At 46.0% G+C, this 17,300-nt stretch overlaps 1 protein-coding gene across 1 annotated transcript; it reads right to left on the bottom strand.

The window, feature by feature from the left end:
• Nucleotides 1-8,210: 8,210 nt before the first annotated feature.
• On the bottom strand, nt 8,211-13,359 carry LOC101087365 (keratin, type I cuticular Ha8). Its single transcript, XM_006940341.5, has 7 exons — nt 12,868-13,359; nt 12,593-12,675; nt 11,652-11,808; nt 11,105-11,266; nt 10,890-11,015; nt 10,221-10,441; nt 8,211-9,652 (listed from the first exon to the last, which is right to left on the bottom strand). Exons 1-7 carry the CDS (start codon nt 13,357-13,359, stop codon nt 9,520-9,522), a joined length of 1,374 nt encoding a protein of 457 aa, XP_006940403.2. The 3' UTR covers nt 8,211-9,519.
• Between the last annotated feature and the right edge of the window lie 3,941 nt (nt 13,360-17,300).

Consider the following 17,300-nt stretch of genomic DNA (forward strand, 5'->3'; position numbering starts at 1 on the left):
CAGTCATTCACTTGTTGAGCATGTTTCCTGAACATTCCCTTGAACTCAGGCAGTGTGCCAATTCTTGAACATGCAGGGGTCCCTATTCCTCAGGAAAAAACAGTTCCCCAGAAATCTCAGGACATCTTTAACTTGAATGAGAACCATAGATCAATGGGGGTTAGTGAAAGACAGAGGATCCATGGTCCTGATCAAGGATGTATCTAGAGAGAAGCTACTGATAAAAATAAAACAAAATAAAAACCCTTATTTGATGCAGAAAAGGGAACTGGGCCCAGAGCTCAAGGGGTATCTCAAAAGTTTAAAAACCAAAATTTATGGGGACGTAGGTATATATTGCTATTATTATTAGGTGTTCTTTCCTATTGAATCCTTACTACCTGTGATGTAGCTCTTGGTGGCCTCAGTGTGCAGATGAGGTAACTAAAGTCCATCTTCTGATTCACAGAGAAATAAATTGGCAAGGGCTCGATTTGGTCTGCAAAGCCCATTCATTCTCTTTCCAACCCACCATGACCCCCAGTTAGAACGACCTGTGTACTGCCTGTGTTGTTGCTCAGGGGGATGCAGAAGGCTTAGTAGTTGGACGAGAAGCTGACGTGAAAACAAATAAAATATCCGAGGGTCCTTGTGTTCCAGCAAAGGAAGATATTTAGACATAGAGCAGGGAGAACAACAAAATGCACATAGAAAAATTATACTCAAAAATCAAGAGTCTAAAATAGACCTCAAATCCCAGAGATTTTCGTTAGAGCCAAGGGACCAAGGCAACCGGCTCAGGAGGTGCCCCTGCGGAGTGTTGGGACCGAAGGACTGAGGGAGATCTAATGGAGGAAGACCCCAGAAAAGTATAAGTACGTCTCTTCTCTAAGCAAAATTCAAGAACAAGCAGCCCCGAGAAAACCAAATGGGAGGATGTTGAGTATTGGTGAAACCTGGACTCTTAGAATTCTCTCAAAAAGAAATAAAGGGATCTGGAATTCTTCCCAAAAAGAAAACCCACTCTAGGGTCAGTGCCAGTTACCCTGAGGTCACCAATGAATAATCCCCTTACAAACACCATAAATTAGAAGACCTCACGAGGCCAAACCATCCCATCCTTCAGAGGCCTCTGGGTGCAATCTGCATATATTCCATCTTCAAACACCCCTTTAGTTCCCTCTTGCCTCATCACAGCGCATCACTATAATCCAGAGAATTGGACCATTAAAACTGTTTCCTTTGATTTGCTAAATAGGCTCCATGTTTTGACCCTACCCCCTGGCAGGATTTGTTCCATCAACTAAAATTATGGTTCCTCCCATCTCAGAACACCCGCGATTTGTTACTTCTTAGGCTCCGCAGCTGAAGTTTTGAAGCCCTGACACCTCTCTGTAAAGCCCTGGCTTGGGCTCAGCAAGGTGTTTTGCATGACACTGATGCCCGCCTGTGACTCTGTAGAGAAGTGAGTTCACCCAATTTCTTCCCTATCAAAGAACTGGCAGTAAGTGGAAAGCATGAGGCAGGTGTTTGAGATGCACTCCGCTGTGGCACTGAGGAGGAGCCCATTCTTGACACCCCAGACCGCCTCCTTCGCTCCCTGTAAAGAGTCCCTGGCCCCAAAGAACAACGTGACAGCCAGACTTCATGAAGGGAGGTCCCGGCGCTGAGGGGTGAAGAGGGAGGAAGTCCTGCAGCCCCTCCTTCATTCACAGGGGCCACCTCATCTCTCTTTAGGAGTAAAAGTTTTGGAGTTGAGTCCGTCTTCAAGGTGGGGGGTAGGACACTGGGTCTGGAACAGCACCATTCGATGCCATGGTGATGGGACCTACTGAGGCAACTCAGAGTGAAAGAGAAAGCAGTGAACTCAGAGCAGCCCATGGGGTTGGGGTCTGATTTACAGCTACCTTATCTGTTGCAAAAGGGTGACTCTGAAGTTGTCTAAGGAAGCAGGTGCTGTCCCCACGCAGTGTGCACTGTGTGCACCCAGAAGAAGTTGGCAAACCACAACAGGTGGTCCATCCTGGCACAGCTGTGCCTGCGACACCCTCAGACACTCTGGGCCAGGAGACGGGGCTTCCAGAAAGGACACCCTCAGGGAGCTTTGTGATCTCAAATGTCCAGCTCGAGAGACTTTGAAATAGAGGCAACACTGCTGAGGTCTTCTCTATTAAGTGGCATTTAATAATATGATTACTTGGGAATCTTTAGTCTCATTTTAAATGTGTTTATTATTATCAGTCGGCTTTATTTCTGTCCCAGGTCTCCGGGTCATCAGAGACTAGCTGACAAAATAATTGTCTGTCCTTCTCTTCTCCCTCCTGCGTTGATGGCAGGCTTCCCTTATTCACATTCTAGGGCAGCACATTTGCCCTTATTTATGTCCTACCTGGGCCCATGACAAAGCCCTTTAATGCAGCATAGTAGCATGGTCAAGGCCAAGAACTCTGGGGTCAGCCTGCCTGGATTCAGATTCTGGTTCCACCATTTACTAGCTGTGAAAACTTGGCCCGATGGCTTGACCTCACTGTGCTGTGGTTTCTGCACACGCAAAATGGAGGCAGTAATAGCACCTAGCCCACAGATTTGTTTTAACCATTAAAGAATTTGATCTCTGTAAATCATTGAAAATAATGGCCAGCACGTGGCACAGTAAACACTAAATAAGTGTTGGCTGTTTTTTTTTCAAGTGGCTTTTAATCACGGGTCTGGATGCTCACACCATTTACAATTCAAAAATGCTTATTAAATTACCATTTTGTACCTATTTAAGTTAAATTAACAAAGATCAAAAAGGCTAGTGGCACAATGTTGGCAAGGTGTAAGGAAACAGGCATCGTCAAACACTGTTGGGGTGGGGGGTGAAACATGCAGCCTCTTCAAGGCAGTTTAGCAATATCTATGCAAATGACAATTGTACCTACCCCGTGACCCGATAATTCCACTTCCAGGAATTTATCCCACAGACGCACTTACACGCGTACAAGGATAATAAGAATATTTATGGCAATATCTGGGGAGTCATAGCAGACCGAAGAGAAAATGAAACGCCTACCAAAAGAAGCCTGGTTAAGCGAATTGTAGTGCATGAATATAGTGAAAAGCTTGTAGCCATCACAGATACCAAGGTAGATATAGACACAGATCTAGATCTAGACGTAGTCATAGACATAGACGTAGACATAGACAGACATAGATATAGACATAGACATAGATATATACTAACATAGAAATGACAACTACAATGGAATTTTCAGTGAAGAAAAGGCAAAATGCACAACAAGATACCCAGTATGCTACTTTTTATATTTACCCAAAGGGGGACATATGTGAGCTTACATTTATAGCGAAAATGAATCTCAGACCATAAAGTCAGGTGTGAAAAATATGTACCTTTATTTTCTTATACTTAAACCAAATTGTACTTTTAATCTTCATCCCACACTACACCAGGTAGCAGAACCTTAATCTCAGTCATCTTGAGGACCCCTTTCCAAGAGGTCACCCCAAGTGCCAAAGGCCTTTCCTCCAGGATGTTGGGAGACAGGAGGTGGGCAGGGTTCAGCCCTTGGCATTTGCTTCCATCCACACGGCCACAGAGACCCACTGGGGAGCTCTGGCAGCTGAGAACTGGGCAGGAGGACCCACATGGTCCTCCTGAGGACCCCGGGTCTCAGGATAGTCTATGATTTTTTTCTCAGGACCTTCTGTCCAGACTCCCCTGGGGTCTTGGTGCCTCTCCACATTCTACCTGGGAAAGGGAGGACATATGCCCTCTGCTCCTACATCCTGAACCTATTATCCTCCTGCCCTTGACTCTGTATCCCAGCCCAGGAGAAGGGGTAGGGCAGCATCTAAATTCTCTTCCCTTCCCCTCCTCTTCATTCCCTGATCCCAGCGTGCCTTCCTCTAACCAGGACATTTCCCCTTACTCATCTCATCCAAGTCCACTCTCTGGTCAGCTCAGGGCTTGGACTCGTGAGACTCAAAACCCTCTTCCCTGCCTTCTACTCTGCCATCCCTCTCCCAAATCACTGAGTGCTGCTTGGGCTATAGCTACTAGAAGGGCCCCGGTGTACAGTGAGAAATACAGTGAGAATCATCTGTTAGAACCTCACAATACCCCCCCCTTCCCTTGTATACATATGGAAACTAATTTGTGGAGGAGGACTATTGGCTTAGTGTAGCCTTCACTTCTGTTTCAAGTTTTTGCAGGATGTGTGTTCTATGTGTATAATTTCTGTAAGCTAGGCTTTTTTAAAGAAGACCTTCTACAAACAAAAATAAAAATGCTTGGTATTTTGTGAGAGTTTGGACACACTTGGGCTCCATTTCCCCTTTCAGGGGCCTATGTCTTTTGTGCTGAACCAGTTGGGTTCAGATGTGCCCTGTCCCAGAGTTCAGCTCTCCACAGCCCCACAGCCTCATCTTTGATTCTGGCTGATGAGGTCCCTGAGGCGCTGGATTAGGAGCCATCTCCTTTGCTCTGTGCCCCCCAAAATTTGTGGATTTCCCCTCAATGTAGGAGTCCATTCCTCCGAGCTTCTCAGGGGACCACATCTTGTGGATGTGATGCTAATAAATCTCTCCCTGACCTGGCTGGAGACAGTCCTGGGGCAAAGGTGTGCTGAATGAAAAGGAGGAAAATGCAATTGTAGAAACTTGTAGAGTAGATGATTTAGGAAGTCGAGAAAATATCAAATTCTGAGTAAGTCATTATAGAATTACTTACTTGGCCCACTTCACAGATTTTATGCAATAAAAATAGGGAAATATTGACAACTCTGCTTTATTTTGCACATTGACAATCCATTATTAAATACCCTAATTCTGAAACATTCTGAAGGTCAAGTCCATCCCTGGGAGTTCATATTTTTCAGCTCAAGAGCTGCCTTCAAGTGAAAGCTTCCACTCATACTGAATCCTCAGTTTACGTCCTGGTAGTGTGCTTTGTTGTTGGCTTATGCAGAAGACCCTTGCAAGCAAGGATTTTGACTTATTACTTTTGTCCTGTTCATCTCTGGGGGCACCCGGGTGGCTCAGTTGCTTGACTATCTTGTTCACCTCTGTAATTTCCAACACGGCATCTGACTCACACAAAATGTAAACGTGAAATGTAAATGTAAATGTAAACTCACAGTCAATGTAAACATGAAAGAAAGAACCAAATGAACTCAGCTGTGGAGCAAATCATACCCAGTTTTACCCTCCACAGTGCCTAGTGCATGGTGATGCTCAGCAAGTGTGTGTTGAATGAATGAATGAATGAACGAACAAACGTGATATGAAACCAAACAATAGCTTGTTGTTCCAATGATAGAAAATCCTTGACTTCTAAACCCTGTAGTCCTAAATCAAATCAAAATCAGGTTGACATGTTTTCATCTAGGAATGTATTTCTATGAAAAGTCCTACAGAGCATTCAAAAGTAGATCACACTGAATTATGTGTTTAACTCATGTCCTTTTGGGAAAAGAATAGAATTATTTAATGACAGCATCAGTCACTTTGATTGTACTGGTATTAGTCCTTCTCTGCTAATGATGTACTCTCCCCTCGAAAGTCATCGTCTGTCCCTTCTCAGATACTGACATTGACCCATGAAATGTTCAACACAGACAAGGCATTCAGGAAGAGTTAGCAGTGAGCGGGGGGCAGACTAGCTGGTTCAGGAACTGGCAATACACTGTCCAGTAAGGTTTGTACTAAATTGATCAAGCAAATGACATGATTTCAGCGACCCTTTCCAAATTACACTGTCAGTGACCCTGAGTGTGAAAAATAGGGACATCCAAGTCTCACATTGCAGGGTCTTCCTATTTTGTATTTTTATTCAAGTATAGTTAGCATACGGTGTAATATTAGTTTCAGGTGTACAATATAGTGATCCAACAATTCTTAGAGTACTCAGTGCTCATCATGATAAGTGTACTCTTAATCGCCTCTATTTCACCACCACCCCCCCCATCTATCTCCCTTCTGGCAACCACTGGTTTATTCTCTGTATTTAAGGGTCTGATTTTTTGTCTTTTTTTTTCTTTGTTCATCTGTTTTGTTTCTTAAATTCCACATATGAATGAAGTCATACAGTATTTGTCTTTCTCTGACTGATTTAGTTCACTTAGCATTATACCCTTTAGGTCCATCCATGTTGTTGCAAATGGCAATAAAAAGATTTCAATCTTTTTATGACTGAACAATATTCCATTGTATATGGAATATCTCCATCCATTCATCTATCGATGGACATTTAGGCTGCTTCCATGTCTTAGCTATGGTAAATAATGTTGCGATAAATTTAGGGGTGCATATATCTTTCCAAATCAGTGTTTTCATTTTCTTTGGGTGAATACCCAGTAGTGGAATTACTGAATCACATGATAATTCTATTTTTAGTTTTTTGAGGAAGAAGGGTCTCTCTTTAAAAGGCAGCTCAATCACTCAAAGGAACAGAGGATAAATACGTAAGTGATATAATGAGAGTTGCTTTGTAGCCAAGCAATCTAGGTCTGAGTCCTGGCTCAGCCACTTGCCAAATCATATCTTTAGACAAGTTATTTAACCTCTGTGAGCTTTACTACTTCATATTTTAAAAGCAGTTACAATGCCTACCATGTAAGAATGCTAGAGAGTGGTATTAGCTTCTCAGGAAGAAGCGGCAGCACTTAATATCAGGTAGGAGGGAGCTACCACTATATAAAATTCCATTTGGGGGCACCTGGGTGGATCAGTCGGTTAAGCATCCAACCTTGGCTCAGGTCATAATCTCACGGTTCGTGAGTTTGAGCCCCAAGTCGGGCTCTGTGCTGACAGCTCAGAGCCTGGAACCTGCTTTGGATTCAGTGTCTCCCTCTCTCTCTGCCCTTCTGCTCGTGCTCTCTCTCTCTCTCTCTCTCTCAAAAATAAACATTTAAAAAATTTTTTTAAACCTCAATTTAAAAATTATGCAGTTCTATTCAAATGTTTAACCATCAAAGAGGAAGAGAGCAAAGCAGGTTCTGTGTTTGACATAGATGTGGCTGTCACAAGAAGCAAAGAAATACACCAGACACAGAGTCAGGGGACTTAAAGTTGGCCAGAAGCAGGAGCCTCGGTCTTTCTAAAAGGCAGTGCTCCAAAGGTGGGCCCCAACACAACAGGCCCCATCGCATTCATTTTGCTTCTCAGAAAAAGCCAAGGTTGCAGAGGAAGCTTTCTAGCTCAAATCATGGACAAAAACCAAGCCAGTTTCTGGAAAGACTCCTGTTCCTGCCCCCAACCCAAGCCAGTCAATCAACATCAGGCAAGATGGTGCCTTGTTATCATGAGAAGTTCTTCCTGCAGGTCACCCCTCACCACCAAGACCACATTCAACACTGGAAGTTGTAGCTCCTAAATGCCAAGAAGCATTTTGTCCCCATGAAGATGAAGCTGCCTTGAGCCATCCCAGTCTTACTCTGACATGGGTGGGTAAAGTGATTTCATTTCCCCATATTGCCCTTTCTCGTATGATGGCACAAGATCTGAGAAGGGAGGCTAACAGGAGCTATTTTTTTTCAAGCAGCTATCAACCACATTCAGAAATCAGGACTGCAAATAGGCATAATCTGCACTCCTCCCAAAACGTAGCCTCCAAAATGAAGTTCTACAAGAATCACAGTGGCTCTTAGAATTACTGAGTGCCCAGGGCAGTAAGGTACATTTGCACATCACGTCACCACTGGTGGACCCAAAGGGGGAAAAAGGAAACGAGAGAACCCATACAACTGGGCCCTGTCTTCTTGGATGGATTCAATATAAGGGAGTTGCTAAGAAGACTCTGCCTCCTACCCCCGAAGCAAAATTTTCTCATTCTTTGAACTAATGCAGATACTCAAATCAAATTTGCTCTGGAAAACAAGTTATTAAGTACACAATTTCATTTCTGATCGCCTATAGCTGCTAAAGGAAACTAATTCTAGCTGCCCAGAGGAAACAGCCTGAGGCCACAGGTGAATTGTGAGCAGTCTGGCTCAGCACCCACACTCCTAATTATATGACACTGGCTCTGCATGAGGTCAATATGGTGCTTTCTCCTTTTCAGACTTTTTAAATTTCTATCATCTCACTTAATCCTAGAATCCATAACAGATCTAGGATGTGAGTGGGAAAGATGACATAACCCTCACTGTATGGCAGGGGAAAACACTGAGTTAAGTGATGATTCTCAAGCCCCGTAACAAGTCAGAGATAAAGTCGGGAAGACACATTCATTCTTTCAACAGATGTTTATTAAGCATCTACTCTGTACCAAGCAGTGAGCTAGGCTCCGGGGAAGCAGCAGTGCATGAATGCTAATCTCCAGTAAGCATTTCAGTGAGGAAACAATGGAAGAGCTGGCAATTTTAGCTGTTGATGATGACAATAAGCAAGACAGAGAGTGACGAGGCTGTTGAGTATGTGAACTGATGGCCAAGCAAGAGCTCTCATAAGCAGTAACATTTCTGCCGAGGCCTGAATAACAAGAAAGAGAGGGGAAGCATTCCAGGAAGGAGGAAGAACAGGGTCCGGTCTCAGGGATGTCCAATGGAACATACTGGCCAATGTGGTGGCATTGTGGTCAGGAAGGGGGAGGATGGGAAGACACGAGGTGGGAGCAGAGAAGGTAAATAAGAATAAAAACTTTGAAAATATTGTAATAATATATTTTCCATCACCCTAAATCATCAGGCTTAGCAATGGTTTAATATTTCAGGAGAAACTACTAGAAAAAAATAAAGTCATTGTCCAAATTTTACTGTAAAATTAGATGAAGAGAGAAGAATAGCCAGACAATAGTTATGAGAGTCCAGATTTCTAGAGAGGAGAGATTTCTTAATCTGAAAGTTCTCTTTACATAGCAAGAGGCCAGCCTGGTCCTTTGTCAAAGAAAGGAACTCTGAGTGAAGAGAGCTCAGATCTGATACAGGGAACTCCCACCTTACTAGAGAGGAAATGAAGCCACTTCCAAGGCGGGGCAGCAGAAGGACAGGAGGAAGGAAGTGGATGAGGAATTGTTCACATATGTCATATCTAGTTTCATTGCCCCCCTCACTGGGGCCATTATCTGGGGCTGCAGATGTTAGAAACAGAATCAGTACATCGGGGACGGGGGGGGGGGGGGGGGGGGGGCGGGGAGCCCAAACAGTGAAGTTTGTTTCTCACTTTCCTGGCCACAAACTGGAAATTTTTCAAGCTAAAGTTGGTGCTTGAAATGCAAATGCAGTTTCAGGTCCTGCCCCATCCTCACCCCATGATACTTCTTCAATCTGATCCAATGCCTGAGTCTCTCCAACGTAGATAGTCCCACCAGTGGTGGCTGGGATCCGGCCACTGAGAGCATGGAACTAATCTGGGAAAATCTGGAGCTGGGAAAGAAGCCTCCTGACCAAGATTCCACTTCTCCTGATATCTTGTGGTCTTTGGACAGGCTCTGCATGCAGAAAGTCAGCAATAGTTAGAAGCCATATTTTCTGGATGTATAACAAGCATTTCTCTTTAGGCATCCCCTTGCTCTAACCACCCTTGCTGGTACACGGGCACTCAGAATCGGCTCCCAGTGCTGACTCCACAGGTCGACCCAGGCCCGCAAGTGGTGCGGGGGGCACAGCTTGGACGAGGCGCACAGGCGGGAGTCACACAGGCAGCAGAGGTGGAGCATGGATTGCAAGGGAGTCTGTGGAGAGAGAGAAAAGGTGAATGAAGTGAGGGATGGGAAATGAATGATGTGTGATAGAGCACAAGGAGGAGTCCCCCTCTTTAAAACTACAGGACGGGGACCCAACAGATGCCCTAGCCATTGACCCCCTATTGTGCACCCCTAGTGCTAGACTGAGGGATCTCTATCTACAATGTCATCCAGAATTAAGGTTTTCTAGACGAGGATCGGGTTCTGGCCTACAAGATAAAAAATACAAACAAAGATTAAAAAGAGAGAAAAAGTGAGTTCAACAAACCTGCTGGGATCTATACTCGAATTGCCTGTTCAAGATACAGCCATGTTTCTACTGTCACCAGTGAATGGCTAGCCAAGCAGCCCCACTGGAGACCTGGCAATGGATCCTAATGGATGGTCACTCCCTTCATATTCCATCAATGAGGCAGAGTGTGAGAAGAGGAAGGGCAATGGGTCACTCAACAGGAGCATAGACTGCCTTCTGGTTTGTAGACAACACTACCGTTACCATAAGGAACTCATAAGAATTGGGCAAATGATTAGCCAAGAGTGCCTAGATCACACATACTTGCAATCCTCACTCTCCAGAAGTTTCCGGTACGTGGCAATCTCGCCCTCCAGCCGGGCCTTGACGTCCAGCAGCACCTGGTACTCCTGGTTCTGCCGCTCCAGGTCAGCCCGGATCTCAGACAGCTGCTCCTCCACGTCGCGGATCAGGATCTGCATCTGGGCCAGCTCGGTGCCGAAGCGTGCATCCGACTCACACAGGGAGTTCTGCAGACAGTCCTTCTGTAGTGGCAAATAACCGGGTAAGAGACCGAGGTGTCCCAAAATTCAGCAGTAGGAATCATGGCCAACCTCACCATGTCATAGGACATGCCCAGAACTCTGGAGAAATCGCTGCCCATATCACCACGACTTTTCACAAAATTCTACCTGGAGGAAGTGTTCATCCCTGTATTCCCAGGACCTGACCAAGTAGACACCCAGTGACGTCTTGTGGAACGAAGGCCTGAATCACCACCCTTTATTGTAAAGGAAGTGGAGTTGGCTTTTTAAAGGAACCGGTTTTCGGGGTCAAACCAACCTTGATGGCGAGGCATCTCCCCCAGGGAGAGAGGGACCCAGCCCCTGAGGTCTGATTGTTAGTGGGACTGATGAGTGGGACTTCTAAGACACGCTGCTGCCAGGCCGTGGCCCGTGGCACCAGCAGCACGGTAAGGGCAGAAGACCGTACCAGGCTGTGCTGGGCCTGAAGCTCCACCTCCAGGGCGTTCACCGTGCGCCTCAGCTCCAGGATCTCCGACTGGCAGCACTGCAGCTCCTCGGAACAGGACATGTCCTGCTTGCTGATGCTCTCGGACTGAAGCACAAGGGCACACAGACATCACATCACCTCCCTGCCCAGGTGGAAGCTGGGGAGCCCTCCCTGCTCCAAGGCGGCGCCCTCACCTGATCTTGGAACCACTGCTCCACGTCGTTGTGGCCGGTCTGCATCATGGCCTCGTAGTGGCACCGCATCTCGTCCAGCACCCTGCTCAGGTCCACGGTGGGCTCCGCGTCCAGCTTAATCTGGAGCTTGTCCCCCAGCTGGCCCCTCAGGATGTGGACTTCCTGTGGGCACAGAAGAACCAATACTCTGAGTGAGGAAAGGGCTTTGGACAGAGCAGATGGCACCTGAACCCCTTCTCTGATGAGCAGCACGAGGGGTGAGCCCACTTGTGCACGATGTGAAAGATCTTGTCCAGGATCCACTGGGAAGAGCCCAGTGGGTCGCCTTCCTAAATTCGCAAGGCAAACCTTTAGAGACAAGGAACCCCTCCACCGGCCCCACCACCTCTGCTACGTCCTACAGAGTCAGCCTGACTCCCACACCCAGATCAACCCCTCATCCTGATGCCAACTGAGCCTGGCTTCTAATCCTACAGCCACAGGGTGGGCGGTGCTCCCTTCTCTGCTCAGTGCCCTCTCCCATGGGTCTGCAGCCCCAAGCCCAGACCTGCTCGTGGTTGCTCTTGAGGCAGAGCATCTCCTCCTTCAGGGACTCCTGCTGGGCCTCCAGGTCGGCCTTGGCCAGGCTCAGGTCATCCAGGAGCTTGTGCATCCCACACATGTCCGCCTCCACCACCTGGCGTAGGGACAGCTCACTCTCGTGCCTTCCAGGACAGGAGATGAAAGGTCAGCAGGATGACAAGGACAGCCCCTTTCAGCTGCCCGCAGTTTCCATTTCCTTCACCAATTAGGATCCTCATTTGCTCAGTGTGCTCAGCACTGGCTTCAGAGATTAATTAGACTCAACCCCTCTACTCAATCAGCTCATGGTCTAGCAAGGTATTCATAGTAGGTATCATTTTTACCATTGGGCATTGAAGAAACTTTGGTTCCAAAAGATGAATTAGCTTGCATGAGATCATGTATTTCAGGATCCAGTACAGGACTTACACCGCTAGGTTAAGCAACTTCCAGGTACCTGGTCAATGATTTGCTCCCTTATTCCTTGTGTTGGGCTACTTGTCTATCTCTGACCTTTGTCTGGTAGAAATGCCTGGTATTTGAGGTCCCCATAGATAAATTTGGACCCTGACCTATCTGTAAATGGTTCCTCTAACTTACATGTGAAATTCAGTGACTGTCCTTGCTCAGTTTATTCTTGAAATCACCTTATTCTGCTCCTGATGAGTGAGCTCAAGCAGCCTTACCTTCCATTTTAGAGAAGTAAATGAAGGAGGCATAACTCTAGACTACACCATACATACTGAATTTGATGTGTTTTTTTTTTTCCTCAGCCACTTTCTATTAGTTTTGTTTGTAATAAAAATCTTTATTTGGAGAATTTAGGAAAGAAGAAACAGGACAGTAACTCAGTCAATTAAGTAGTTGGCCATTGTGACTTAGGGTAGAGGAAGGAGTCACTCTGAGACCTCTTCCAGCCCTACTTACTTGATTCTAAAGTCATCAGCAGCCAGCTTGGCATTGTCAACTTGAATAATGAGCCTGGTATTCTCAGCCTTGCTGCACAGGATCTGTGGAAAACCAGGAAGACAGTTCATGCACAAAACATCATACTCTGGGCTCCAGCTCTATGGGTGACATCTACACTCATGCTCAAGAGAACCCAAGAGCACAAAGACCCTTGAGTCTTCAATGGCCCTTTGACTGCCATGCCCTTCCACCTTCTTCAGACCCAGCATACCCCAGGCTACTTCAGACCTCACCTTCTGCTGGAGCTCCTCGATGGTCCGGAAGTACGACTGGTAGTCTGGACACACGCTGGACTCGTGGCATTTGCTCGACTCTCGGATCTTGGTCTCCAGCTCCGCATTCTCCCGCTCCAGCTGACGCACCTTCTCCAGGTAGTTGGCCAGGCGGTCGTTCAGGAACTGCATGGTCACCTTCTCGTGCCCATTCGGTGCGCCTTCCCCATAGTTCCCACACACTCCGATGTTGCCGGGAATGTCACGGGTCCCTGGCAAGGGGCAAGCGGTTTGGCAGCTGTAGGGCACACAGAGGCTGGGTCGGCCCAGAGGAGTTGTCCCCACACGCACCCGGTTGGCATGTGCCAGGGTGGCGGAGAGGCACAGGGAGGCAGCCTTGGCCTCTGCCCCAGGCTGGCCCCCAACGTCAATGCAGGAACCGCAGACATTTGCAGCTTCGGGCATCTGAGTGCTGCCCAGACAGCGGGATGAGCTGATGTAGCAGGAGGTCATGGTGTGGGCTGAGGTAGCACAGGAGCTTCAGAGCAGCTGTGAAGGCCGAGCCACTGAGTGTGACAACCCCTTTCCCTGCTAGGCCTTTTATACCCCATCCCAGGTGGGTGTTGGCTCAATGCTTTGACCTCAGCGCCTTGATTCTCTACCTACTGTTGTACTGTCATCCTGTTACTCAGCTGTTGGTTTACCATTAAGAGTTCCTCGCCTCATTAAAGGAATGTTGATGAATTTGAGGTGCCTCCTGGCTCTTTGATATCAGGTTGTCTGTTGATGGGAAGCAAGAAACTTTTATTATTTTTCAAAGAACAAAATCCTTTTAGCCATCAGATGTTCATACCTTGACTAGAGCTGATGTGCCCACACTGAAGGCATGACCGTTCCTGTTGGTCATAGGATAAACCCTATGAGAACAATGGTGCCCACCTGGGTTAAGACTAAACCAGCCTTCTCTATCCAGGGAAGAGCCTGGTTTGGGGCTGATAGATGTTATGGGTTTTGGTTATCAAAAACTTCACATTTCTTCTTTCTTCTCTTTGCCTTTCAAACTCACTTTGAGGGGCAATAAGACTTTGGTAAGTCCATTCATTCAACATGCATCTCGTGGCACATCCCATATGCCAGGCACTATGCCATGCCCCTGTCATACAACTAGTTAAGCCTGACATAGTTCCTGTCCATCAGGAAGCAACCCAAACTTAGGTAGCCATGGATGTTTTAAATAAGTTGTCTGCAAAGATCATCAGTACAAGGGTGACCTTGAACCTTGCCTGATCTGGACCAGGAAAGATAAGCTCAATAAGCCAGAAACAAGCAAAAATGAACAATAACCTTTTTACGTTCCAGGGCTGTGAAACTCAATGGACATTGAGTTATCAGAGTCAGTATGATGGTTTTTCCTGCCCTACTTCCTTGATTCTAAAATTCTTTACTGAGCACTTAACATATGTGTTAGGGTCTTATCAACAATATTGTTTAATCCTTCCTACCATCCTATAAGGTGGATATTCTTACCATAACTTTACAAAAGAAAGAAAAGACATTGAGGACCAGAGACGTGAAGTTGTTTTTCTAAGATCAACCCCCTTATAAAGTGGCAAAGCCTGTTGTTAATATCAGTTTCTTTCAACTCCAGAGCCCATTCTTGTTCTCTTCACCTTGCACACCCCCCAATAGGGAAATAAGTGTGTCATTGCCAGAATTAAGAAGGATTATAAGGTCTAGAAATTGTACAAGAAGTTGAAATTAAGAGATAAAATAAGAATTTAACATTCTATATTATTCTTTGTGTCTCAGAAAATACAAGTGTTGAGATACCAGAACAATAGGGCAAGGCTTCTCCAAGGACCATGCAGAAGGATGCCCAGGAGAAATCTCCATCCCCAAAATTATTATACTACATCTCATACCCCACTAGCTCTTGGCATCAGAGAGCCAAGACTGCTGACTACCAAGGTCCCAAAAGTTCTCTCTTAAAATTTGTGGCAGGAGATAGATTGCCCCCTAGGACTGAGAAAGACCTAATATGGAGTAAAACTAAGTTATCAGAGTCAGTATGGGGGTTATAACTAAATCTTCGTGAAAATGAATATTTTCCAGTGCTCTAAGCATTGAGCAAAAGCAGAATAGACATCTCTATAGGGACCAGATCTGTATATATGAAACAAACTATTGGAGTTCTATCAAGAAGAAATACAGAAGTCTGAGACTTCTGTTCAGAATGGGTTTCCCAGGAAGGGTAACTAGTGGTCAGCTCTGTCCTAAGGGTTACTCAGAGCTCATCAATGAATAACTCTTTATAGACATCATAATTAGAAGACCTCACCAGGCCAGCCCATCTCATCCTTCAGAGGCCTTTGGGTGCGATCTGCATAGGTTACATCTTCAAACACTGCTTTGTTACTCTCCTCTGTCTCATCACATAGCAACAAGCTTCTCTATAAACCAGGGAACTAGACTTATAAAGTCATTTCTTTTGACCCGCTAAATCAAATCTATCTTTTGACTTTATTCTCTGGCAGGATTCATTCCATTAGCTAAAACTCATGATTTCCTCCATCTCAAAATACACAACACTTGTTACGGCATAACATCGCCGCTGAGGCTTTCTATGTCGAGGTGACGCTCCTCTGTACTGAAGCTTCATCATGCATGGTCCTGGCTTGGGCTTCAACCGAGTGTGTTGTTTTGCATAATGACACTGATGTTGCGTGTCTCTTTGTAAAGTTGCTTGGTTCCACTGAGTTGCATTTTTCTCAAAGGAGGTGAGTGTGGGGTGAAGATCCTTGCCCTCATATCTAAGACTGCCTTTCTTCCCAACCCTTTAAAAAGAGTCCCTGTGGCCCTTGGTAACCAAACATGAGCCAGAGTCAGTGACAAGAAGTGGCGAAGACGGAGTGTGAGAGACAGAAGCCTGTAGCCCTCCTTTACTCACCTGTGTGCACACAGTTCTCTCACTGAGTCTGACTTCAAAAATACCAGTCTCTAGAAGCAGGAAGCCTACTTCAGATGGAAAGGCAGAGCTGTGGTCTTGGGATGCTGTTTTCAAACATGGTGGTGTTACAGACGGATGCATCTCAACCAGCGGGAGGGAAAGGTGTGGACCTGTAGACTAGCCCCCAGGAATCGTGCCTAGCCCGCAGCCTACTTTTTCTACGCTGTGGCTCCTGCTGCAGGAAGATGCATGAGGCATCCAAGGGTTTGTGCCCTGTAAGGGAACCTCACCCATCACATAATATAGGGGGTGCAAACGTCGAAGACAGCTCCTGTGTGTGGAGCCTCATACTGCCGTGTCCTCTGGGTGTTAGGAAGTGGTGCCAGAGAAAACTGTAGGTCAAGAAAATCATGAAGACTCTTAAAAGAAGAGTAATAAATAATAATAATAAGTAACAAATGATCTATTATTCTAGGTATGCAACTCTTGAGGCTTTGATGAATGGAAAAAGCACACTTTTATTCAAATTAGATAGGATTTTACCATCAGGTTTCTTAGATCCAGCTCCATAATCCACAAAGTTTATCCACTTAATCAATGTTCTTTTCCTCCTACCATGACATCATCTAGACACTAGGAGCGCGTCTATAAAAGACACAGTCCCTGCCTTGGAGTAGGGGAGACATTTGTGACAAGGCAGCACAGTGGCCTGTGGAGGTGGTGCCACACTCACTCTGAGGCCTTCAGACATGTTATCATCTTTCTCCCCATTACCCATTACCCTGCGGATGGCCCCAGAGCAGAATCCACTTTCCCCTTGCAGCTGTCTATTCCGGATACCAAGTAATTGTCTGTGCCACCAGCTGGGTGTCCTATAGTTCAATTTAATCCCTATGTTACCCACCTGGATTTAGCATCAGCTCTCACAAGGTAAAGGCTCAGTCCCACAAGGTTGCCCTTCTTCAGACATCAATCGTAAGTTCCAGGTTGTCACCTGTCCTTCTGAATGACTGGCTATAACTCAGTGTTCCCATGACCCCTTCCTTGGGTTTGATAATTTGCTGGAATGACTCCCAGAACTCAGGGAAACATTCATGTTTACCAGTTTAGCATCAAGGATATGATAAAGGACACAAAGAATAGCCTGATAAAGAGACACATAGGGCAAGATATGTGGGGAGGGGTGCAGAACTTTCATGCCCTCTCTGAACGAGCCAGGCTCCCTGCACCTCCATGCGTTTGTCTTTGTACAGTGTTTATGTATCCTGCTCAGCAGAACTTTCCATACACTTCATGGCAGAATCAGTAAGGAGTTTGTTCACAAGAGCTTCCCCACGGCCATCAGAGGTCTGGGAGAAAGAGCACCCAGCCACCGGGGGGCTGGGGGGAGGTAGGGAGGGGGACTCTGTGAGGAATCCACCTTCTCATATTCTTTGGGTACCTATAAAGGTACTCTTTATACCTTGAGTATATGAGTCTAGTATAGTATAGTATAGTATAGTATAGT

This window comes from Felis catus, chromosome E1 (genome assembly GCF_018350175.1).
Source record: "Felis catus isolate Fca126 chromosome E1, F.catus_Fca126_mat1.0, whole genome shotgun sequence".
In the NCBI taxonomy this organism is placed as follows: Eukaryota; Metazoa; Chordata; class Mammalia; order Carnivora; family Felidae; genus Felis; species Felis catus.